The sequence below is a fragment of the Ixodes scapularis genome, unplaced genomic scaffold, assembly GCF_016920785.2.
Source record: "Ixodes scapularis isolate PalLabHiFi unplaced genomic scaffold, ASM1692078v2 PGA_scaffold9__187_contigs__length_104089568, whole genome shotgun sequence".
Taxonomy (NCBI): domain Eukaryota; kingdom Metazoa; phylum Arthropoda; class Arachnida; order Ixodida; family Ixodidae; genus Ixodes; species Ixodes scapularis.
This window is the reverse complement of record NW_024609884.1, coordinates 88417456-88442331: the sequence shown is the minus strand read 5'-3', so window position 1 is coordinate 88442331 and position 24876 is coordinate 88417456. Positions and strand designations below refer to the sequence as shown.

Below are 24876 nucleotides of genomic sequence, written 5' to 3'. Positions count from 1 at the left end.
TTTCCGCTTCCTTTTCCTCCTCTCCTGTTTTCCATGCGCGGCGGCGCGCGCGGCGCCGCTATTCGCCAAATTTAGTCACGTGAGGAGCAAAGCATCCAGCTCGTGCGGGAAAGCCGGCGCTACGGCCACGCGCCGAGGCTGAATGCGCAACTCTGCTACCGTAGGTAGCATATACAGGAACTCTAGATGGAGCCTGCCTGGAGCTCCGCCTGCTGTCTCTGCTCACAACGGAGACGCGCGTTGTCTTCACTGAGGGAAGCAACCTCCTCGGTAAGGAAAGAAATTCCTTCCAGCGCGTCGAGGAGAAGGGACCGAAGGGACTGAAGGCTGGCGTCCTCACGTGCGTCGAGGCAATCGGGAGAGGAGGCAGGCAGCGTCACCGGACGAGTAGGGGCAACACGTAGGGGAGGCCGATGGCGGAGGAGGAGAGCGGGCGAACTGGTCGTCGGGGTCACCGGAGACCACGCCGCTGACGTTAGGCCTAGCTCCACCGTTGATCTTAGCACAGCTTTGGCAGACAAATCAGCTCACTTCACGCTGAAGAAATGTGCGTTCGGTCTCCGGAAAGCATACGCACTTCGTATGCGCGCGAAGTTGGCACTCAGAGCAGCGAAGAAATCTTTGCCGTCCTTAAAAGCAGCGAGAGCAAATCAGACATGTATAATAATAATAATAATAATAATAATAATAATAATAATAATAAGAATAATAATAATAATAAATTTATTTCGCATATCTTCAATACAGAATAAAGTAACGGGTCTGTCGAAGCCAGTGGAGGCTTGAGGGACAGAACCCAACAAGTCAAATGACACAAATTGCAAAGAAGTCCTAGGAACACATGGGAAGCAAAAAGCTATGACAGTAATTTCAGCCAAATAATCAGTCAAAATAACAGTGGAAAAATTAAAAGAAAAACACAACGAGCAGTAATGAACAGAACTCTACAACAGAATTACACTGGGAAATTGTTCAACAATTTTTTCAATTTTCTCTTAGTGGTAGCTTTAAAAAAGGAATCAGGGAGTCTATTAAATATATATGGCACATAGTAGGAACGAACTCGTTTACCATATCTCGTATAACACCGGGGGGTTATGAAACGCTCTGAGCTACGCAAATCCCTGCTAGACACAAGGGGATTCTTGAAATCATAACACCAAAAATGAGAGATCACAACACATTGAAGATGGAGTGAACGAAAGTTCGGCAACTGTAAAGCCTCGAAGATGTCTGCACCTAACGGAAGATCGAAATGATACCCAACGCTTTTTAACAAACTTTTAAGAATTCTGTCAATTTTTGTTTTCCAAGCTTCTGCGCAGTTACCAAATGATGTGATTCCATATCTGAGTAGGCTATAAGCAAGAGCATACGTAATAGATTTTCTTACGGCAAATGTCATAAATATCTTATTGTTATAAAGTAAGCAGCTGACGGATCGAAGCTTTCCAGATACATACGATAAATGCGTTGTCCATGATAAATCTGAATAAAAAAATATGCCTAAGTACTTTACGGTCTCAACGTATTTTAGGGGGGCACACGTACAATCTTGGCAGTTGGATCTGTGCAAAACAAGAGATTCGTCCAAATTCACTTGCTTTAATGGATTCCTGAAGCAAACAAGTCTAGTTTTAGATGCGTTAACAGTGATAAAATTCTCAAAGAACCAATCCATTACTCGCGTGGCGTCGTGTTGCAGCGCGCGTACAGCTTGGTGGTAATTGACGTGACTAGAAACAAGTAAGGTATCATCCGCATATTGGTAAATTTTGCAACTAGTAAGCTTGATTGAGATGTCATTAACAAAAAGATTAAATAACAAAGGTGACAAAATTGACCTTTGTGGCACACCAGCTTTTAACCTAACCCGATCACTTTTAAAGTTTCCCATAGATACAACTTGAGTACGATCAAGGAAGAAATTTTGAAGTAAGGAAAAAAATGGTCCACGGAAGCCGTAGTTGTGCAGTTTAAAAAGTAGTACTTTTTGACTAACCGTGTCAAAGGCCTTTGCAACATCTAAAGAAATAGCACATGAATATAAATTTTGTTCAAAAGCCCGATGTAAAAGGTCAGAAAAATTTTCAAGCAGAGGTTGGGTGCCCTTCCCAGTGACAAAACCATATTGGTTTGGAGAGAGCAGGTTTGACTTTTCAATAAAGCCGGACATCACAATATAGAGATGTTTTTCTAAAATTTCGCCTATGCAAGGCAAGATGGAGATTGGGCGATAACATTCTTTTTTGTCCGGAGCTCCTTCTTTAAAAATTGGTTTAACAAGAGCTGTCTTTAAGTCATTGGGAATTACACCAGAATCAAGAATCTCATTAACTATGGTGAGAAGCACGTATTGAATATGACTAATGTTGCGGCGGAGGTCAATAATACGAATGCCATCAATACCAGGAGACTTATTGCATTTTAAAGAAAACAAAATTGAGCGCGGTGTGTCCATAGTGAGAAGAGGAAGAAACGCAGACTTAGACATGCCATTAATAAAACTCGAGTTCAAAGCTATAAAGTTATCATCTCTTGCAATGCCGGATGAAGTAGCGAAAAGCTTGTTGAAGTCGTTGACAACAGATTGAAGATCGGAACCAAAGTGTTGTTGAAGAAAGTCAAGGAGAGATTTTTTCGTTCCGTGTCCTCTAAAAGAGTTAATCAACTTCGATGTTTCGCGTGCATTCGATCGTAATTCATAAAACTTTTTCTGAAAGTAGCGTCGTTTAGCAGACCTAATGATCGCATTGGCTTTCTTTCGAGCGCTTTGAAACTGTACTCTTAGTTCCATGTTTTTGGGGCATGACGGCAACGTAGCCATGACACTTCCTTTTCCTTCATTGCAGTCATGATGTCAGTATTAAAGCAAGGCTTATCAGATCGTTGTTTGAATTTGATATTTTTTCTTGAGGTACTATAAAATGATTGAAACATCGCAGCAAAGGCACTGTAAACTTGGTGGGGTTCGACGGTCATTAGAAATTCACTCCAGTCAAAGGCAGAGACCAAAACATCAAATGTAACTGTATCTATAATTGAGACATACGAAGAATCGCGCCTTGATATCTGCTCTTCACCTACTGGTACATCTAGACGACAGCCCGTGAAGTAATGGTCGGATAGTTTTTGAGTAATTACGGCAGATTTTACTGATATATCAGGGGCCCGAATATTTATGTGATCAATGCAGGAAGTTACTAACCGTCCAACCAGCAGTTCTTCCCTAGTGGGTAGGGTGATAGTATTTTCAATGCCATATTCTGACAGCAGTGTCAAATAATCGCAGACTATCGATTTATTTGGTTTAAGAGTATCAATGTTTAAATCGCCTACCATGCAAAATTGTCCTTCCGAGCGAAACTTGTCTAGCACGACATTTAGTTCAGTAAGAAAAAGCGAAACGTTTTCTGAAGGAGGCCTGTAGACCGCGAGCAAGAATATGGAGAAGCCAGGCAGAGAAATGTGAACAGCTAGTGATTCAGCATGAGCCAGATTTACGTTCTGACTCACCGGTAACCACTTATCTTTAATGTATATTGCAATACCACCGCCTCTAACATGGTCACGGGTGTGAAAGAACTCCCTATAACCATTTAGAATATATTAATTGCTTTGAAAAGATGAAACACCAATTTCAGTTAGAACGAAAACATCTATAGATCCGTTTAGGTTACTTATTAGAGCACGGAACTCGTCCCATTGTTTACGCAAACCTCTAATATTTACGTAAATAATCGTGAAAGTGTTATCAGAAACAGGTCCCAACAGTCGATTAAATGAATAAAAATTTGGAACCGACAAACAAATGGTCATGCTTTAGACCAGTTGCACTAGATCCTTTTGTGTGTTAACGCGAACGACTGGCGAGTCTTCGGCTTTCTTTGCGTAAATCTTAGAGTTCTTTGTCCAAACAAACCGGTATCCATGTTTTTTTGCCCTGAGTTCTCGCCAGCCAAAAAAGCTCTTTATTCGCTGGTGTAAGGTTGTCATTGAAGAATAAGTTCGGTTGATCTTCAGACCGGCACAGTTTGCGTAGCCTTCCACGTGCAGACATCCAAGAGTTCTTTATGGCGACAGAGGTGAAATTTATCAGAACTGTTGGAACTGAGTCAGGTTTTTTTGTAAGGCGATGAATTGCCAGGATGCCCGAAGGCTGAGGTGTTGGAACATCAAGCTTCTGAGATAGATCGCTCCTGATTTGCATCAGATCCTCGCTATGAAAAAAAGGGAAGACCGTGTAGCTCCATATTGCAACGGCGACTGCACTGGTGCATGTCATTAAGCTCTTCTTTCAGTCGCTCAATTGTGTCAGCCTGATGTTCCATTGTTGCCCTGACTGTGTCCATCTCCTGTTGTAAATCCTTCACAGCTTCCTCATTGGTCATTGCCATAGCGAGCACGGAATCGTATTTTAGGCTAAAAGAGTCAACGGTCATTTGTAATCCTTCGACCGTGCTGCGCACTTCATCGACGGCTGGTCTTAGAGGCAGCAACTGATCCACCTTGGATGGAAGGGGCAGAAGGGTATCAACACTAGTCTTCAATGAAAGAAGCTGGTTAAGCGTAGCGCTGATCGAAGCCAGCTGACTGGTAACAGAAGCGCAATCTACAAGCTCCTGTCTGCTCACGTTGGCGTTGCCGGAATCCTCTAGTGAGCAGTTACCAGCAGTCCCTGAGACTGTTCGGATCTCGCCTGTACGGATCTCGCCAAGTGGGACATTTCCATGTTTCTCGTCTAGCAGCGCCCATTCCCGCAAAAGTCCCATCCGTTACACCGGAGCAGGGTTTACCAAGGTGGTAACCATTCCGACAAGATGCACATGTCAAAAACCTTCCGTCCGCCGGCAGAGCGCGAACGCATTTGATACAATTAATTATGTTGAGTACAGTAGCTATGAAACTATATCAGAACTATGACAATTGAAAAGTCGCAATCGACTGTTTATGGCAAAAAAGGGCAAAATTGAAAGGAAAGTGAACTCTAATTTCACCTATGTCCTGTGCAGCGCTTAGCACGCGAAAACAATTCGCCACTGTAACTCCGCGCTCAGTTCATGTGGCTGTCTCGTGCTGGATTGGAGCGTCGTGTCCCACCCGTGAATCTGTACGACACAGAGATTCAATGAGTGAGAACTGTAGATGTCTTAAGGGCCACAATGACCTTGCCCGGCGTCTTGGAAAAGGTTTCCGTATTTCTCGTTCCCATGTCTTGTCCCGTTAGTCGGTCTGGGTACTGGAGCTCATTCAAGAAGAAAGACGTAGAGCTGGCAGCGTGAAAACAGGTCGGCCGGGTAATGTTGTGGAGGTTTGACTGGGAGCCGACAGCCGATCGAGGCGATGGAGGCCTTGTAAGGAGCAATGAACGTGCCCGGGATCACAGAGGGCTTGACTTGCGTCTCGGATGGCTTGTCCGCCGTTGGTAAGCTTTCTCTGCTCTGTGCTGCACATCCGTGTCACGTGCGGCGCCCTGATGTATTGGGCAGGCTGCCACGAGATGCGTCGCTCACCGTGAAAATCGTCGTGCCAGGCAAGTTCGCGCACGACGGGCGTTCCAGAAACCGAGCCAGGCGAAGACGAGAAGGCACTTAGGCCTACCTGTTACGTTGCTGTCGAGAAGAGACGTTGGGGCAGAGGTCGGCATTTTAGGTCGCCCTCACTCACCCTCACCCTCACAGCCACACTCACCTAAGTCCCTCACTCACCCTCACCCTCACAGCTACACTCACCTTCAGCCCCTCGCTCACCCTCACCCTCACAGTCACACTCACCTTCAGCCCTTCACTCACCCTCACTGAACCTCACGGCCCTCACGCACTCACCGCCCTCACGGCCCTCACGCCCCTCACGGCCCTCACCGCCCTCACGGCCCTCACGGCCCTCATGGCCCTCACGGCCCTCACGCCCCTCACTCACTCATGGCCCTCACGCCACTCACCGCCCTCACGGCCCTCACCGCGCTCACGGCCCTCACCGCCCTCACGGCCCTCAACGCCCTCACCGCCCTCACGGCCCTCACCGCCCTCACGGCTCTCACGCACTTATAGCCCTCACGCCACTCACCGCCCTCACCGCCCTCACGGCCCTCACGCCACTCACCGCCTTCATGCCACTCACCGCCCTCACGCCACTCACCGCCCTCACGCCACTCACCGCCCTCACGCCACTCACCGCCCTCACGCCACTCACCGCCCTCACGCGCCTCACCGCCCTTGCGGCCCTCACACCCCTCACGCCCCTCACGCACTGATGGCCCTCACGCCACTCAGGCCAGCTTCAGATGGGGCAATTTCGCCCAGACACTTTACGTCGCAACACCATCAACACGGGCCGCCCGCGATCACACGCAGCAACCAATTGCTGCAATGTGCCGTCGTCATCATAAAATTTTATTTTTCTTGCACTATTTAGACACAATTACGCGTTATAAACGTGTTTTTATGCATTTAAATCTCGTTAAGAATACTAATGCACCTTTCTGAAACAGTTTATTTCCAAAAAAAACGAGCGATTTCAAACCAGAACCAAGTCTTTCGGTGTCATCATCACCGGCACGAGGTATCATGTGAAAATATTGCGTCCCTGATTGGATGCAGCCGCTTCAAACGCATTCGAATTGCTCCGAGTTGCTTGCTTGTTTCGAGCCGGACCCGATCTCAGCAATTCGTGTCGATCTAGGGAAAGCTAGAGAACAACCCGCCATTACCACCAAAATTGCTGAGAAAGATGCTCGATCTGAAGGGGGCCTCACGCACTCACCGCCCTCACGCACTCATGGCCCTCACACCACCTCATGTACTCACCGCCCTCACGGCCCTCACGGCCCTCACGCCTCTCATGCCACTCACTGCCCTCACGCACTCATGGCCCTCACACACCTCACGCACTCACCGCCCTCACACCACTCACGCACTCATGGCCCTCACGCCACTCACCGTCCTCACGCCCCTCACGCACTCATGGCCCTCATACCCCTTACCGCCCTCACCGCCCTCATGGCCCTCATGGCCCTCACGGCCCTCACGGCCCTCACCACCCTCACGGCCCTCACGGCCCTCACGGCCCTCACCGCCCTCACGGCCCTCACCGCCCTCACAGCCCTCACGGCCCTCACTCACCCTCACACTCATGAATTTTCCTGGTTCAAAAACTCACTCACCCTCACCTCACCTGTGAATATGAGGGTGAGTGAGGGTGAGTGAGGGCCCTCATGAGTGAGGTTTGCCGAGGTATGCGTTGGGGACCCAATCTTGGTCATAGGCAGTGCCAGTGACGACGCGGGGGGACCGTCAGCGCCACAGACCGCTCGTTGGCGCCGGATATCTCGATTTGAAGTGATTACGAGTAGAAACTTTTAGAGCAGTCAAAGGAGCGACAGTTCCTGGGGACTTCTTGATGATGATGATAATAATAATAATAATAATAATAATAATAATAATAATAATAATAATAATAATAATAATAATAAAAATAGTTTTTTATTCAACATTGCAAATATAACCACTTGAGTTTCGGGTCTGGTCAAAGCAGCAGAGACTTGTGGGACCAGATGCAGCATTTGGTGTGGCAGACCGGATATTCCCACGGACTCACATTACGTGAACATAGGGGAAAAACACACACACACACACACACACACACACACACACACACACACACACACACACACACACACACACACACACACACACACACACACACACACACACACACACACACACACACACACACACACACACACACACACACACACACACACACACACACACACACACACACACACACACACACACACACACACACACACACACACACACACACACACACACACACACACACACACACACACACACACACACACACACACACACACACACACACACACACACACACACACACACACACACACACACACACACACACACACACACACACACACACACACACACACACACACACACACACACACACACACACACACACACACACACACACACACACACACACACACACACACACACACACACACACACACACACACACACACACACACACACACACACACACACACACACACACACACACACACACACACACACACACACACACACACACACACACACACACACACACACACACACACACACACACACACACACACACACACACACACACACACACACACACACACACACACACACACACACACACACACACACACACACACACACACACACACACACACACACACACACACACACACACACACACACACACACACACACACACACACACACACACACACACACACACACACACACACACACACACACACACACACACACACACACACACACACACACACACACACACACACACACACACACACACACACACACACACACACACACACACACACACACACACACACACACACACACACACACACACACACACACACACACACACACACACACACACACACACACACACACACACACACACACACACACACACACACACACACACACACACACACACACACACACACACACACACACACACACACACACACACACACACACACACACACACACACACACACACACACACACACACACACACACACACACACACACACACACACACACACACACACACACACACACACACACAGTGTTTCATCAGAGTAGAAGCGAAAAGTCACGAGTTGGTGTTTTGGTCGTGTTTGTATGTAGCATAAAGATGAGTCATAAAAAATCACTGAATGGCACACACTTTCGCGCACGAAGTTACGCAAAAACGCAACAATAAATATCGCATTGAAGACACGAATGTATCTTGCTGAGTCAGGCAAATTCACTCAGGGTGTGTTCACACAAAAAAACAAAATGCATAGGAACAAACAGCAAATTTCACACAATACATCCACTAGTCACTTTGTCTGTCCAAAAATAAAAAAAAGTAAGTGCTTTAGTAAAAAAGAAAAGAAAAAAGAATGACACGACGGAATATGCAATATGTGAGAACAAAGAAACAAGAGTTAAAAGCAGTGAAGTTCACTGTCTATACACGTCGGAGAACGAGCTCCTCTGAAATTTCTTTAATGTCTTGTTTGAAGTAAGGAGAAGCAAAGAATCTGGGACTTCATTAAATATTTTTGGGACATAGAATGAACGAATACTTTCACCATAATGAGTCCTTACCAGTGGAATTTGAAAACGCGGAGCAGATCTCAGATCACGAAGTGGACTTGACGACACCTTGAACTCACTTCCCCAGAAGTGTCGCCAGATAACAGTTTGGAGAAATAGTGAGTGGAAAGTCGGTAACTCGAGAGTGGCAAACAAGTTATCACAGGATAGAAAGTCTTTGCTATGTGCGACACTTTTCAAAATTCCTTTTAGAATACGATCAACTCGTAGATGAAAGAACTGAGGACAGTTAAAAAATACAGTGATGCCGTATCTGAGTATGCTGTAGGCTAACGCGTGCGTAATGCTTTTTTTAAGTGAAAACGGTAGAAATCCTTTTATATGGTAAAGCAAACAAGAAACAGTTCTCAATCGTTGGCATATATAGGACATGTGTGTGGTCCACGAAAGATCACAGTCAAAGTTAAGGCCTAGGTATTTCACTGAGTCAACATACTCAACAGGTTTACAATTATCACATGAGCAGCTGGAGTTATGTAGAAACAGTGGAGAAGTCAAACTTACATTTTTTAATGGATTGTGAAAGCATATCAGCTTTGTTTTGGAAGCATTTACACGAAGCTTATTTGCTAAGAACCTGTCCATTATTTTAGTTACATCGGCTTGGAGCATTTCTATTGCACGCTGGTATATAAGATGCTGTGAGAATATGAGAGTATCATCCGCGTATTGGAATAAATTGGAATTGGTCATTACTATTGAAATATCGTTTACAAAAATGTTAAATAATAGTGGAGACAAAATGGAGCCCTGTGGAACACCGGAGGTTAAGGAAGCATGAAAACTGCGGACGTTATCTATCGATACAACTTGGGAACGATTCGTGAGAAAACTTTTTAGTAAATCATGGAACGGACCACGAAAGCCCACCCTATGAAGCTTGTCTAAAAGGATGGTGTGGTTAACGGTATCGAATGCCTTGGCGACATCAATGAAGATGGCGCACGTATACATGTTGTTTTCAAAGGACGAGTGTATCATGTCAGAAAAAGTCTCAAGAAGATGAGTGGTACCGCGACCAGCTACGAACCCGTATTGATGCGGCGAGATTATGTTGTACTTCTCAAGGAACCCGCACATAACGACAAAAACATGTTTGTCTAATATCTGGGAAATGCAAGACAATATTGAAATAGGCCTGTATGAAGAAACTTGGCTTGGTGCACCACCCTTGAAGAGAGGAACAACCAAGGCCTGCTTTAAGTCATCAGGTACATGAGCAGTTTTTAGGATATTATTTATAAGAACAAGGAGAACGTTTTTCAGGGAGTCATAATTTCGACATAAGTCACGAACTGTCAGGCCATCAACACCCGCCGACCTAGAGCGTTTGAAACCAAACCGATATGAAAGCAAATTTGACTCCGAAAGAGTTGGAAGAAAAGCGGATTCAGAGGTAAACGGAATGTGGGATGTTAGTACATCATCATCGTTAGAGGAGAGCGTGAGTGAGTTTACGAAAAAATCATTAAAGGCATTGACAGTAGAAGTTAAGTCTGTTCGGAAATGCTTTTTTAATGATTCAGTCGCGCTCGTCTGCATGTGACCACGAAGCTCGTTTACAATCAACCAAGTTTTTTTAGAGTCAGAACGAGCGTCAGAAATCTTTTTAGCATAATAGTTTCTTTTTGCTGATCTAATTAGAGAATTAACCCTATTTCTTTGTATTTTACATTCTATTTCAAGATTAATGTTGTTGGGAGAGCGCCGAAATCTTTTCCATAATTTTTCTTTACGAGTTACAGCTGCAAGGATATCTGATGTAAGCCAGGGCAATGAAGGTCTACGTTTTTTGACATGCACAATCGTTGTCGATAAGTTCCGAAATTTTCTAATGATGTCCACGAACGCAGAATACATGTTCATGCTATTAACAGAGGATATAAATTTGCTCCAGTCATAGTTCTTAATGAACCGATCGAAAGTACCAAAATCAAGTCTCTCCAAACGAAACGTACTCTCAATGTTATGAACTATCCTTGAATGAAAAACGCATTTACAAGCAACAAAGTAGTGATCCGCGAGATTCTGTAGAATGACAGAGGAGTGGAAAGAAGAATCGGAAGATCTAATATTTATATGATCTAAGCAGGAAGAAACGAGGTTCCCGTTTAACACTTCTTCTCGCGTAGGACGGTTAATGGTAGGTACTATCCCGAATTCAGCAAGTAGTGATAGATAATCACAAACAAATGATTTGGATGTCTTGAGGATGTCAATGTTTATATCTCCTACCAAAATTAACTGTGCTTCGTTAGATAGTTTTCCTAGACTTTCTTTTAACTCATCTAAGAAGTATGTGCAGTTCGACGATGGAGGTCGATAGAGTGCTAGCAAGCAAACTGTGTGTTTAGAATTGGAAATACTAAACATCAAGCTTTCTGAGTGGTTAAATAGTATATAAATTTGAGTTGTCATCCACGTGTATTTTATAAACACACCAATTCCGCCTCCTCGAGTAGATGAACGAGTATAAAAGAAGTTTTGAAATCTTTCCAGTTTAAACTGACACAGATTATCAGCGCTGACATTTATCTCGGTTAACACAATTGCATCAATATGGTCACGTACTTCATCAACAATTATCTTATATTCGTCCCAGTATTTAACGAATACTGCGACTGTTTACGTGTAAAATTGTGAAAGACTCGGAGGAAGAAGAAGAAAATGATTCGTTAAAAGAAAGGAAATTTGCGTGCTGTAAAAACCTAGCCATGCCGTCTATGCTATGAGGTCCAGGTCACTTTTCTGCTGAAGTCGTACAGGTGGAGAGCCCACTTCTTTTCTGGCGAATATTCTTGCATTTTTTACCCATACAAATTTGTAGCCACACTCTCGTGCACGAGAGCGAGCTAGCCAGAAAAGTTCTTTGTTAGTCTTCGTTAAGCTATCATTGAAATACGGCCTTTCTGGTGGGTTGTCACGTGACAATAGCCTGAGCTTGCCACGTGCCTGCATCCATCTGTCTTTAGCGGTGACGGATGCAAACTTCACCACAATAGGTAGGCTTACCGCTCGTTTTCCCTGTAGCCTGTTAACGGAGACCACGTCGGATGGTTGGTGTCCCTCAATTCCAAGCCTGTCTGCGAGCCCAACTAAGACGGAAGGCAAAGACTCGCCGGGTGTGACATTTAATCCATGAATTTCCATATCTTGGAGGCGACTACGTTGTTCTGCGTCGTTCATCTCCGTGTGCAAGCTTTGAATAGTCTGTGCCTGCTCGGAAACCGTGGTCTTCAGTGCCCCCACCTCCGCCCGAAGGTCACGTATGTCCGTCGCGTGGGTAGACACCTTGGCTAGAAGGTTATCGTACTTCTCCGCCAAGAAATAGATTGAGGTTTGAACCTCTTCTACAGACGCCTTCATCAGGTCAATGGAAGGTTTCAATAATAAAAGCTCATTCACCTTCCCGGGAAGCACGAGCAGAGAGTCTAACTTCTCGTTCATGGCCAGAATCTGCGCCGCGAGGGAGGCGGATTCGTTCATTGAGATCGCGTCAGAACTCAGGTCGACCTCGTCTACACCAGAACAAGTGCTCCTAGAGCGGCAAGCTTTACACCTCCATTCTTCTTTTCTGTCGGGGCTCATGGCAGCAAACATGGACTCGGCGATGCCAGAGCACGTTTTCCCCAGATGGTAGTCCTTCGCGCCAACTGAGCACGTCATGTGACGGCCGTCCAGGGAAATGTATTTTTTGCAGGCGTCACAATGAAGAGACATGGTTAGAGGTTGATGCGAATATAGGGAAATGTGCCAAAGAAACGTAAGCACACCTAAAAAAGCGACACCGACTAAACAGTATATTGTGCACAGCTTGAACGGACACCGAGAAAAAAGGTATTTGCAGTGCACTGGTGGTCGGTTACCGGCAATGAAGGGATGATCGCTGAAAGGCCTAGGGTTGGCTTTGCACCAGGTTGCAGATGATCGCAGTGCCTCATAAGCGGGTATAGATGAAGACCGCTGACATCAAAGCGAGTTGTGCTGGAAAACCTTATTCAGGTACCAGACTCGGTGGTGTGATGCGATGATCAGCGTTGGTCAGGACCAGACTCGATGGTGTGATGCGATGATCAGCGTTAGTCAGGACCACAGTTGGGGCCTTTAGGGCGGCGAACTAGAAGCCACAAAGGGGATCCTCTCCTTCTACCGGTAGAGAAACGAGGTCTAGTTTCTCACCACATAATGCTGCAGGAACAATTCGGGCCCTCAGAGCTGGGTTTTAGGATAAAATACAGCACGATAGAAAGGAACGCCCGAACCCCGCCACTTCTTATATTATTATTAGAGCGCAGCTCTTAGGCGCCCGTTCCCGGCTTGAGCGGCGTCGGCGTCGGCGTCGCCGTCGGCGTCGCCGTCGCCGTCGGCGTAACCGCAACCCTCGTAACCCTCGTGAGGGTTACGAGGGTTACGAGGGTTAATCTCATGAGGGTTACCCTCACGAGGATCACGAGGGCCACGAGGGTTACTTACCCTCGTAACCCTCTCCAGGGTTACGAGGGTTAGTTACCCTCAAAAGGGTTACCTTCACGAGGGTTACCCTTACGAGGGTTACTTACCCTCGTAACCCTCATGAGGGTTACGAAGGTTAGTTACCCTCAAAAGGGTTACCTTCACGAGGGTTACCCTCACGAGGGTCACGAGGGTTATGAGAGTTACCCTCACGAGGGTCACGAGAGTTACCCTCACGAGGGTAACGAGAGTTGCCCTCACAAGGGTTACTAGGGTTACCCTCACAAGGGTCACGATGGTTACCCAGGTCACGTGACCCCCCCGGGGTCACGTGACCTGGGGATACCCCCGAGGTCACGTGACCCCCCGTTGACGTCATCAGCGACGTCACTGATGACGTCACCGGCATCCGCATCGTCATCATCACTGATGACGTCATCAGTGACGTCACTGATGACGTCACCGGCATCCGCATCGTCATCGTCATCATCACTGATGGCGTCATCAGTGACGTCACTGATGACGTCATCGGCATCGTCACGTGGTCCCAGGTCACGTGACCCCCTGATGTCACGTGACGCCCCAAGGTCACGTGACTCTCACAAGGTCACGTGACCCCCAAGGTCACGTGACTCCCCCGCCCCCCGAGGTCACTTGACGCACCCCCCCCCAGTACCCTTCCCTCCTCCTCCTCAAGAGCTGCGCTCTAATTCGGCGTTACAGGGAGTTGTAAACGGCTTTCATTTTTTAAATAATATTTTAATATTATAATATTATAATAATATATTCTTATATTATTATAATATATTATATTATATTCTTATATAATAATAATAATAATAATAATAATAATTCATAATTCATAATTTATTTGTGATGGAGGAGCATATCTACAAAACAACGCAGGTTCGTCAAAGCCTTCATGGGCTTGTGTGACTAAACCGAGGTTGCAAAGATATCAAAATAATTATCACAAAAAAAGAAAGAAAAAGGAAAAATATAAAAAAAATTGTGAACTTGACCAGAATTAGCTATAGTTCCAGTTGAAGCTTAGGCTTCCGAACCACAAGAAAATATAAAATTCAATAAAAATAAAAAGAAAGTCAGGTTATGTCACTAGAAAAAAATCACAGAATCGTTCCTTGAAGAGTTGCACGATGTAAGGTACGTCCAGTTGAAGATTGAGATTCTCAGTGGATGAGAACAGCTAGTCACAAAACGAGTCATGAAAACAAAACAAAACAAAAAATATGACACAGAATTTGACACAAGCAAAATTGAGTTATATCACAAATACACCAGATTGAGGACAGCACCATATTTGTGTCATTAATAGTAACCATAAATAAAATCACTATTTTAATCAATCACCTTTGGACTATACGCAAGATGCACCAATCAAAAGACACATACCTGGTGACATTACTAGTGGGGGCAAAAAAAAATGTCAAATAAAATCCAATAAGGGCGTTTGAGAAAAATATACAAAACGCAAAAAAGAAGACACACAAAAATGTTATACATTTTTAGATCGACTCATCGGGAGACAGGAGAAGGCGAAGCGATTTTCTAAGCTTTTTTCTGGAAGTGAAATCAGGGAAATTAGCAGGTAAAGAATTAAAAATCCGAGGAACGTAGAAGGACCGCAAGTTCTTGCCATATCGAGTGTAACATTTGGTGATAACAAATCGTGGAACCGTTCGTAGTTGCCGGATATTCGGACGAGGTGTTTTGAAGTCAGTATTCCAGTAATGACTAAGGACTACCGTTTCCACAAACAGAGATTGAAAGTTGGGCATAGATAATATTTGAAACATATCTTGAGAGGAAGTGGTAGGCCTGTAGTAAACATTACGCAGCATTCCTTTTAGAATACTATTGATTTTTGCCTGCCATAATCCAGAGCATAATCCTGCAATAATAATAATAATAATAATAATAATAATAATAATAATAATAATAATAATAATAATAATAATAATAATAATAATCAATCAATCAATCTTTATTATACAGTGCCCAGGAACAACCCTGAGGTCTTGGTGCTGGTACACAGGTGGATAAAAAAAAAACAAAAAACACAAAAAAAAAACACTATACACATATCCGCAGAAAATAAGATACATTTTTAGCATAATACTAGGCAGTGCACGAGTAATCAGTACAATGAAATAAAAACGAGGCAGTAACAGTAGAGACGGAACACAAGACCGAAGGACAACAAGTGCACCACCAGAAAACACGACATGGAGATGACGACATTCAGACATAGCAGAGCAATTCAGCAATGCTCATCCTGCACGGGCAAGTTTTTAATAGAAAGGAAAAACGTCCTGTACGTAGCAAGGGTTGAAAATATCAAGTTTTTCAGAGTGTAGTGGACCGCGTTCACGCTTGCGTGGGTGTGCGACGCGAAGAGCATGGACAAAGAGACGACATCTTTGGGCCAGTACGAAAATATATTAAAGCGTTAAACACTAGAGAATGAGAAAATTCAAAAAAGTTAATTATCGGAAAATCTAACACTTAAAGGGTAATTAAAGAGGAGTACTTCACATAGTCCGTGAAGCGGGTCTGAGTTCTGATCCTGGTTGACACGCCGAAGTCGTGATGCCAGGTAGATTGGCGCGTTGGGGCTGGGTAGTGGACGGCGGGGTGGCTTGAAGAGTGTGGCCAGAAGTAGCGGCAGGGCAGCCTCGGAGGCCCGCTGATCAGGCCTGTATTTCTGGACGACGAACTGAAGCCATTCCGACCACGTCTATCGTTGCGGGTCGGTTTTTTCGTCCATCGGGTCCTGATCGGTTGTCCTGTTCGGTCACCTCGAGGCTTCCTTCTACTTCTTCTTTTTCCACCACCTGCCAGTCGCGCCAAATTTTCTCCGTGCACACAAACACACAGTCAACCAGCCACATCAGCATTCCTTTTCGTCGTCGTCCTCTTTTTTCTTCTACATTGAAGTCCGAAATCACCACAATTACCCCTCACTTAAGAGCGTTGTTTCGGTCAAACAATGTCTACAACATGACAAAAAAACAACAACAAAAAAACTTGTCCACAAACTATATTACAGTTTACACATTTGACACTTCGTTCGTTCAAACTTTTGGTTTCTCCCACACACAAACATATGCAAAGTAATTGATTCAACAACCTTGTCATACGCACGTTACACTCATAAGAAAAAAAAACTGTTTTGACTATTGTACACAATGCATCACTACAAAGAATAATAATAAAGTTTAAATTCTTATTTAACAGACATGCGACTCATATAATCGGCGCCCACATTTTCACAGCCCTTGATATATTCGACTGTAAAGTCGTACTCCATGAGCGTCAAGCTCCAACGTAGAACACGGCTGTTGATGTGCTTTGCAGAGTTTATGTACAATAAAGGCTGATGGTCGCTTTGCAGAATGAATGGTTTCCCGTACAAGTACACATGAAATTTTTTAACTGCCCATATCAGTGCCAGGCCTTCTCGCTCTATCGTTGAATAGCCGGCTTCACGAGGTAGCAGTTTACGACTCGCGTAAGCTACAGGATGGAGTATTCCATTATGCCGCTGCATGAGAACCGCCCCCACGCTTGTGGATGACGCATCCGTACTAAGCACGAAAGATTCAGAAAAGTCTGGTGCCCTTAAGATGGGTCGGCTGGACAGTAGTTCTCTCAGTTTCTCAAAAGCGTGTTGTTCCTTTCTCCCCCAAGTCACTTTGTTCGGGGCCCTTTTCCGTGTCAACTCCGTTAGCGGTTGTGAAATTTCAGAGTATTGCGGAACGAAATCTCTGTAGTAGCCTGTCAGGCCAAGAAACGAGCGGACGCCCTTTTTTGTCTCGGGTGGCTCGGCAACTTGAATCTTTTTTAGCGTCTCGATTTGCGGTCGCAGGAGGTTATGTCCAATGACGTGACCGAGGAACTTGACTGATGCAAAGCCGACTTCGCTCTTCGTTGGCCGTATCGTCAAACCAGCATCTCTCACCCGCTGAAAGAATGACTTGAGTGTTTCCAGGTGCTCTTCCCAGTTTTCTGTGGCGATGAGGACGTCGTCAAAATAGTGGTAGATGTTTGGCAGGCCTTGGACCACCTTCCTCATGAGCCGGGTAAACACCGCCGGTGCAGTCTTGATCCCAAAAGGCATAAATCGAAACTGGAAAAGTCCCGAAGCCGTAGGGAAAGCTGTCATTTGCTTTGATCCTCCGTGCATCGGCACCTGCCAATAACCTTTCGAAAAGTCGAACTTTGAGAAGTATCGGCTGCTTCCCAACTTAGCGAACATCATGTCCACCCTTGGGATGGGTTCATTGTCGGGGACAAGGACCTTGTTCAATTGCCTGAAATCAATGCAGAGCCGCATTGATTCATCCTTTTTCTTTACCACCACTATGGGAGATTGGTACGGCGATTCGGAGGGTTCAATTATGCCCCGCTGTAACATTTCTTGGACTTCCTCCGGCACCGCTTCTTGGATAGCGAACGGTATCGGGTATTGTTGTACTCGAATAGGAATGTCGGTGGTGGTCTTCAGTTTGCACTCCACCAGGCAGGTCTTTCCTGGGACATCTGTGAAGCTTTCCTTGTGCGCAGCCAAGAGGATAGATACCTGTGCTTGTTGAGAGGCTGTTAGGTCGTTCGAGACTTTCACATCTTGGCAAGTTTCCTTCTTGTGGAGTGTCACAGAAGGTATGTCCTCTTCCTCTACTTCCTCGTGCTTGACCGCGACTGAGGCATGCTGCGGTGGTTGGTTAGAAACCGGTCTCTCTTCGTACTTTTTCAACATGTTAATATGGAATAGACTACTTCTTGTTCCCAGATCAATGACGTAGTCGATGTCATTTCTTCTCTCCAAAACCTTGAAGGGGCCCTTCCAGGTCAGGATCAGCTTGTTGTTCTCGGAGGGGAAAAGAAGTAGAACCTTGTCTCCAACAGCTAGCTGGCGCACTCTCGTCTTCTTGTCGTAGTACTTCTTCTGTACTATCTTCGCCTTTCTGAGCTGCTCCTGTGCTATCCGGCAAGTGTCTTCTAAGCGCTGGCGGAGCTCGACCATGTAGCCGTACGAGGTCTTTGTGTTTTCGTCAAGGTGCTCTCCTGTCCAGATTTCCTCTAATATGGCCATCGGTCCTCGGACGTACCTGCCATACAGGAGATCAAATGGTGCAAACCCAACACTGGCCTGCGGAACTTCGCGATACGCGAATAGTAGTGGTGCCAAGTATCGGTCCCATCTTTTCGGGCTCTCTTGACACATTCGTCGTATCATTTGTTTTAGTGTGCCATTAAACCGTTCCACGAGGCCGTTGGCCATGGGATGATACGGCGTGCTTGGCATCTGCTTAAACGAGAGCAGACGACTAAACTCCTTCATGAGTCCGGATGTGAATGATTTGCCCCGATCGCTGATGATTTCTGTAGGAAATCCCACGCGTGAAAACATCTCAAGGAGAGCTTCCGCAATCCTCTCCGTCTCGATGCTTGGCAGGGCAACTGCATCAGGATAGCGGGTCGAGTAGTCCACCATGGTTAGTACGTAACGGTTGCCCTTCTCTGAGGTTGGTGACAGTGGTCCCACGATGTCAATTGCTACCCGTTGAAAAGGCGTCTCGATCACGGGCATGTTCCCCAAAGGCACGCGGCCTACCAAGTGTTTTGGAACGGTTCTTTGGCAGATGTCGCATGATTTCACAAACCGCGTGACATCCCCTTGTACCCCTGGCCAGTAAAACTCTTCAAGCACTCGATCTGTCGTGGTTTTGATTCCTTGATGTCCAGATAGTATTCCTTCGTGTGCCATTTTTAGAACGAATGTTCGGAGGCCAGTTGGGACAACGAGTTGTTCCATTTCTTTTTGCGATGGAAGTCTGTACCGTCGAAAAAGAATCCCGTTCATCAGCACGAAGTCGATGTCGGCTGATCTTGAGGCAACCTTGCTTCCCACTGCTTCAAAGCATCTTTGGAGTGTAGCATCTTGCTTTTGCTTGGCGCTTAGCTCCGCCGGGTTGATGTCCAGTGGATTTATTTCTGCAACTGGTAGCCCAGCAGTTGTCGCCGAGGTCCGCATCGTTACGACACTAGCCTGAAGCTCGCCTTTCTGCCCTCCGGAGCTCGGTGAGGAGGTCGTCCCTGTCCAAATTCGTTGGTTGCCCATGATTTCGTCTTTTTCTTGGGGCTTTTCTTGCAGGGGAAGAAATTTCTGGTCTGCTCTCCACTTGACATCAGGAGCAGAAGCATCCCGTACGCCATCGATGTTGCCCAAGACGACATCATACAGCGGTCTTTCCATGCAGGTCGCCCTTACTGTGCCCGTGAAATAAGGGGAGTCGATGTCCACTTCCGCTTCAGGTAGGCATCGAACTGTCCGGTCGAGAAGGTAGATCGATCGACTCCTTCCTGTCAGTTTGTCATCAGGAACCAGAGATCGCTTTACGATGACCGATTTGCATCCTGAATCACGCAGTACAATGACAGGGTGTCGTTCAAGCAGTCCTTCAGCCGTTGGCATGCCATCTGTTTGAACATCGATTCTTTTTTCATCCTCCTCAGCTTTCACATTTCTTTTAAGGGAATGACTGTCCAAACCAACTTTCCCAGGCTCATTCTGAGGCGCCAGGGAACACGATGCTTGTCCACCCGCGTCTGTCTTGTTAGGGCAAGACTCTGCTTTATGCCCGGTTTTGCGACATTTCCAGCAAACAGTCAACTTTGGGTTGGATCCTCTTGACTTGGACCAACAGTCTGCTGCACGATGACCTTGCTTGTTGCAAAGAAAACAGGCGGGTCTCCCCGTTGCATCTGGAGGCTTAGAAATCTTCGCTTTCCCCAATAGCTTCGCCTCTTGGTCCTTATTTGTTCTGCCAAGATGGACTAGTCCTTGAGCCTCAAGATAATGATCGGCAGCTTCCGCCAACTTGTCAAGTCCTTGGCAGCCTCTTTCCCTTAAAAAGATGGTCAGTTTTTCGTGACATCTCTTGAGAAACTGTTCTGACACTATTTTGTCCCGGAGTGCGTCGTAGGTACGCTCCGTTTTGGCCATTTCTTGCCAATGGTCAAAATATCCCAACAGACGACCAGTAAACTGTCTGCCTGTTTCTGCCTTCTCTGGTCTTGCCTCTCTGAACTTGGCGCGGTACCCTTCTTCCGTATACCGAAATCGTTGGAGAAGAGTCTGCTTAAGCACTGTGTAGTTTGTAGCAGCGTCAGCCGCCATGCGTCCGACTACACTTAATGCCTCCCCTGTCAAGCATAGACTCAGGGACAAGGCCCATTTATCCTGTGGCCACTCTTGGCACGTTGCCACCCGCTCGAATCGTTGGATGTAGGCGTCAAGCTCGTCACGTTTCTCATTGAAAACGGGGATAAGCTTGTGTGGGCTCCGGTACCCCTGTACAAAGCCAGCAGGTGTACCCGCACCAGACTCGTTCGGAATTCCCTCTACTGCACTTTCTCGTCGCTCCTGTAAACGTAATTGGAGCTCCAGCACCGCACGTTCTGCTTCTAGGCGCACACGAGTATGGTCATCCGCGTCTAAGCGAGCCCGAGCAAGGGCTTCTGCTTCTTTAGTAGCCTCGCGTTCTGCTGTACGCTGGTCCCTCTCGCGCACTCGCTCTTCATCCATCCATTGTTTCAAAGCTGCCCCAGACAACCCCAACTCCTGGCCAACCTTCATTAATTTCTCGGTATCCATTCTCAGCCGTCGCACCGATTCGCAAGGTGAAGCTCTTTAGGGTGTCAGTTAAGAGCAAGGTCCTGTCGCGGACGCCAGATATGTAGTGGACCGCGTTCACGCTTGCGTGGGTGTGCGACGCGAAGAGCATGGACAAAGAGACGACATCTTTGGGCCAGTACGAAAATATATTAAAGCGTTAAACACTAGAGAATGAGAAAATTAAAAAAAATTAATTATCGGAAAATCTAACACTTAAAGGGTAATTAAAGAGGAGTACTTCACATAGTCCGTGAAGCGGGTCTGAGTTCTGATCATGGTTGACACGCCGAAGTCGTGATGCCAGGTAGATTGGCGCGTTGGGGCTGGGTAGTGCACGACGGGGTGGCTTGAAGAGTGTGGCCTGAAGTAGCGGCAGGGCAGCCTCGGAGGCCCGCTGACCAGGCCTGTGTTTGTGGACGACGAACTGAAGCCGTGCCGACCACGCCTATCGTTGCGGGTCGGTTTTTTCGTCCACCAGATCCTGCTCGCTTGTCCTGTTCGGTCACCTCGAGGCTTCCTTCTACTTCTTCTTTTTCCACCACCTGCCAGTCGCGCCAAATTTTCTCCGTGCACACAAACACACAGTCAACCAGCCACATCAGCATTCCTTTTCGTAATCGTCCTCTTTTTTCTTCTACATTGAAGTCCGAAATCACCACACAGAGTAATGATTCAAACGCTGAGCCATTCTCACAATTGGGTTTACCGGACTAAACGTTCTAGAAACATAAAAAAGATGACAGAAGACGAGTAGGCACACGTGGGACCCTAAGGCACAGTTCAGATAACAGGCTCGGAGAATTGATGAGTCCATGCAGCGTTTTAAACAAAAATAGTAAGTCCGCGTTCTCCCGACGCCGGTGCAAGCTAAGCAAACCAACACGCTCTAACGCAGACTCATATGTTAAACAGTGAACATCCTCCTTTATGTAGCGATGTTTAAAGATAGAAACAAACTTTTTTAGCACACGCTCGATCTCCAAGGAGTGACTTTTAAAAATTTCATTCCAAACAACTGAGGCATATTCTAACTGTGACCTGGATAGCGAGCAGTATAACGTGATAAAAGCCGTCGGGTTTTTGAACTCCCTGGTTAAGCGAGAGGCAACACCAAACATTTGCAAAAACGAGTTAACCAGCCTACCAACGTGATCAGAGAAATAATAATAATAATAATAATAATCAATCAATCAATCAATCAATGTTTTTATTCGTGCCCAGGAACAACCTTGCGGTCTTGGTACAGGTGCACTGTGTTAACATATAAGGCAGAACAGGGCATAAAGCAATAGTACGGACAACACACACAACGAACAAGCCCTAGAAAAATACACTTAAAAATTATAAAAAGTAAACACAAAGTCACAACACACGATAACCTTAATGGTACTACCGCCACCACCAATTGCTAGAAAGAAAGAAAAAAAAAAAAGCATTCAAAGTGGGGAATTTCGGTGTGAACGCCGCAAGTTAGTGCATACAGTATACAGTATAGTAATAATAATAATAATAATAATAATAATAATAATAATAATATTTAATGCAGGTGCTTCAAATACAACTATATACAGATATCGCAACCGTCAAAGCCCTAAAGGCTTGTAGGACTAGTTCCTTACAAATTACTTAAGGCACACTCAAAGCAAGTTAGTATAAACCTTTCAGAGATCTAGAACGCGTGACAGAGAGAAATATATACAAACAGGGGAGTAGTGCACAGCGCACAGAAATAACATCAAGTAGAAAACAAAATGAAAACAAAAAAAAATTAATCGGCACTTTAAAAAATGATGTCTAGGCAAAGAGTCTTCAATCTACGTTTCAAAGCTCCTCGAGAACTTACGTCGAGTAGCACAGAAGGGAGGTTGTTAAAAATATGGGATACATAATAGAGGCGAACGCATTTTCCAAAATGTGTTTTGATGCGCGGCGTTTGATATGGTCTCACGTCTCGGAGGGCACGACAGACAGTGTTGGGGGTCTTAAAGGTGTTATCCCAGTAGTGCCTCAACACTACTGTTTCCAAAAAAAAAAAAAAAAATAATAATAAATATTTATTCAACATTGCAAATATAACCACTTGACTGTCGGGTCTGGTCAAAGCAGCAGAGGCTTGTGGGACCAGATCCAGCATTTGGTGTGGCAGAACGGATATTCGCACGGACTCACATTACGGCAGGGTTGGGCAGTATCGCGATACAAATGTATCGCGATAGTATTTCGGAAATACATTTCGTATCTGTATTTCTGTATCGCGATACATTTTTTCACCAGTATCTATATTCCTGTATCGAAATACATTTTTGGACGTTTCTTTGTATCGCGATACAATCACGTTGAAGTGTATTTCGTTACATTTCTTAAGAAATACTCCCCCCCCCCCCCCCCCCCCCGAAAAGAAAAAAAAAAAAAAAAAAAACAAGTTCGAACGCATTTTTTTTTTACTTCTAAGGGCACCAGAGTCAAGGAGATGCTGGGGTATTGTTACTATGCTGACCAATTAGTTCTTTTTGAATCTGCAAACTATTTTTCTATTAATCCTCTTCTCTCTTCTGAGAAGTGTTGCGTAGTGGGAAACTCGAACCAGGTGGCGTGCCAGAAGTGGAGTCGGAGCATCTTCTGCCGCAGGTCTTTAGGTAGGGATTTCTTGAGTGATTGTTTCCTGGCATCCAATGCCCGCTGCTCACCGTCTCTCTTGCCTTAGCGTACAGAGTACACCCTGCCGGCAAAGCTGAGTCACATTCCGTGGCAGCACGAGCCAGGCGGTGGCTGACTTGAAATAGTAGAAAGACTCACGCTGTGAAGTTCAACACATATCCGAATGCATCTGCGGCTGCGCCCGTAATATTGCACGGCTCAAGGATACGTCATCAGCCGACGTGAACGTGACCCGCTGGTCTGGTCATCCGAAACCCAGAAGGAGGCCAGAAGTGGCATCGCTGTGCCATCCCAGACTACGTACTCCCGCGACTAGCCTCGAGACCGCCGTTTCTTGGACAGCTCGCACCTGTGCCGGCAATATCAGCTCGTAATCCACGAGGTCTCTTTTTGGATAATGCTAGGCAAAACTTGAGGACTGCAATCCGTGCGTCGGTGGCAGAGGGTGGGTATAGTAAGGACCTTCAGAACAGGGATGCTACCGTATCGTTTTTTCAGCTGTAAAACAAAAGATAAGACATGTATTCCAAGGTTCTTCAGGTGGTCCACTATTCTCAAAGATTCCAAATGACATTGCATGCACGATCTTCAGCTAGGTAGCCTACAACGAAAGTGCGCATACAGCAGCGTGGTAAAGTTTCATGTTCAGGGCCACACCTACAGATAAAGAATTCTAGTTCATTCCGCCGTGACATAATGTGATCAATGTTGACAGGATTCCCTCGTTAGACAGACAGGATGTCATGGAAGGGACCACGGTCAGCAATTGTTGGAACGTTTTTTTGGGCCCATTGAAGACTCCTTGTCGTCGGAAACCACAATCTTCAAGGCAAAGTGCCAAGCCTA

At 46.0% G+C, this 24876-nt stretch overlaps 1 protein-coding gene and 1 pseudogene across 1 annotated transcript; both read right to left on the bottom strand.

The window, feature by feature from the left end:
• Nucleotides 1-3898: 3898 nt before the first annotated feature.
• LOC121833810 lies at nucleotides 3899-12938 on the bottom strand (annotated as a pseudogene).
• Nucleotides 12939-13212: 274 nt separating this feature from the next.
• On the bottom strand, nucleotides 13213-21351 carry LOC120836439. Its single transcript, XM_042287459.1, has 2 exons — nucleotides 18130-21351; nucleotides 13213-13335 (listed from the first exon to the last, which is right to left on the bottom strand). The coding sequence occupies exons 1-2, from the start codon at nucleotides 21349-21351 to the stop codon at nucleotides 13213-13215; spliced, it is 3345 nt and encodes a 1114-aa protein (XP_042143393.1).
• Nucleotides 21352-24876: the final 3525 nt, after the last annotated feature.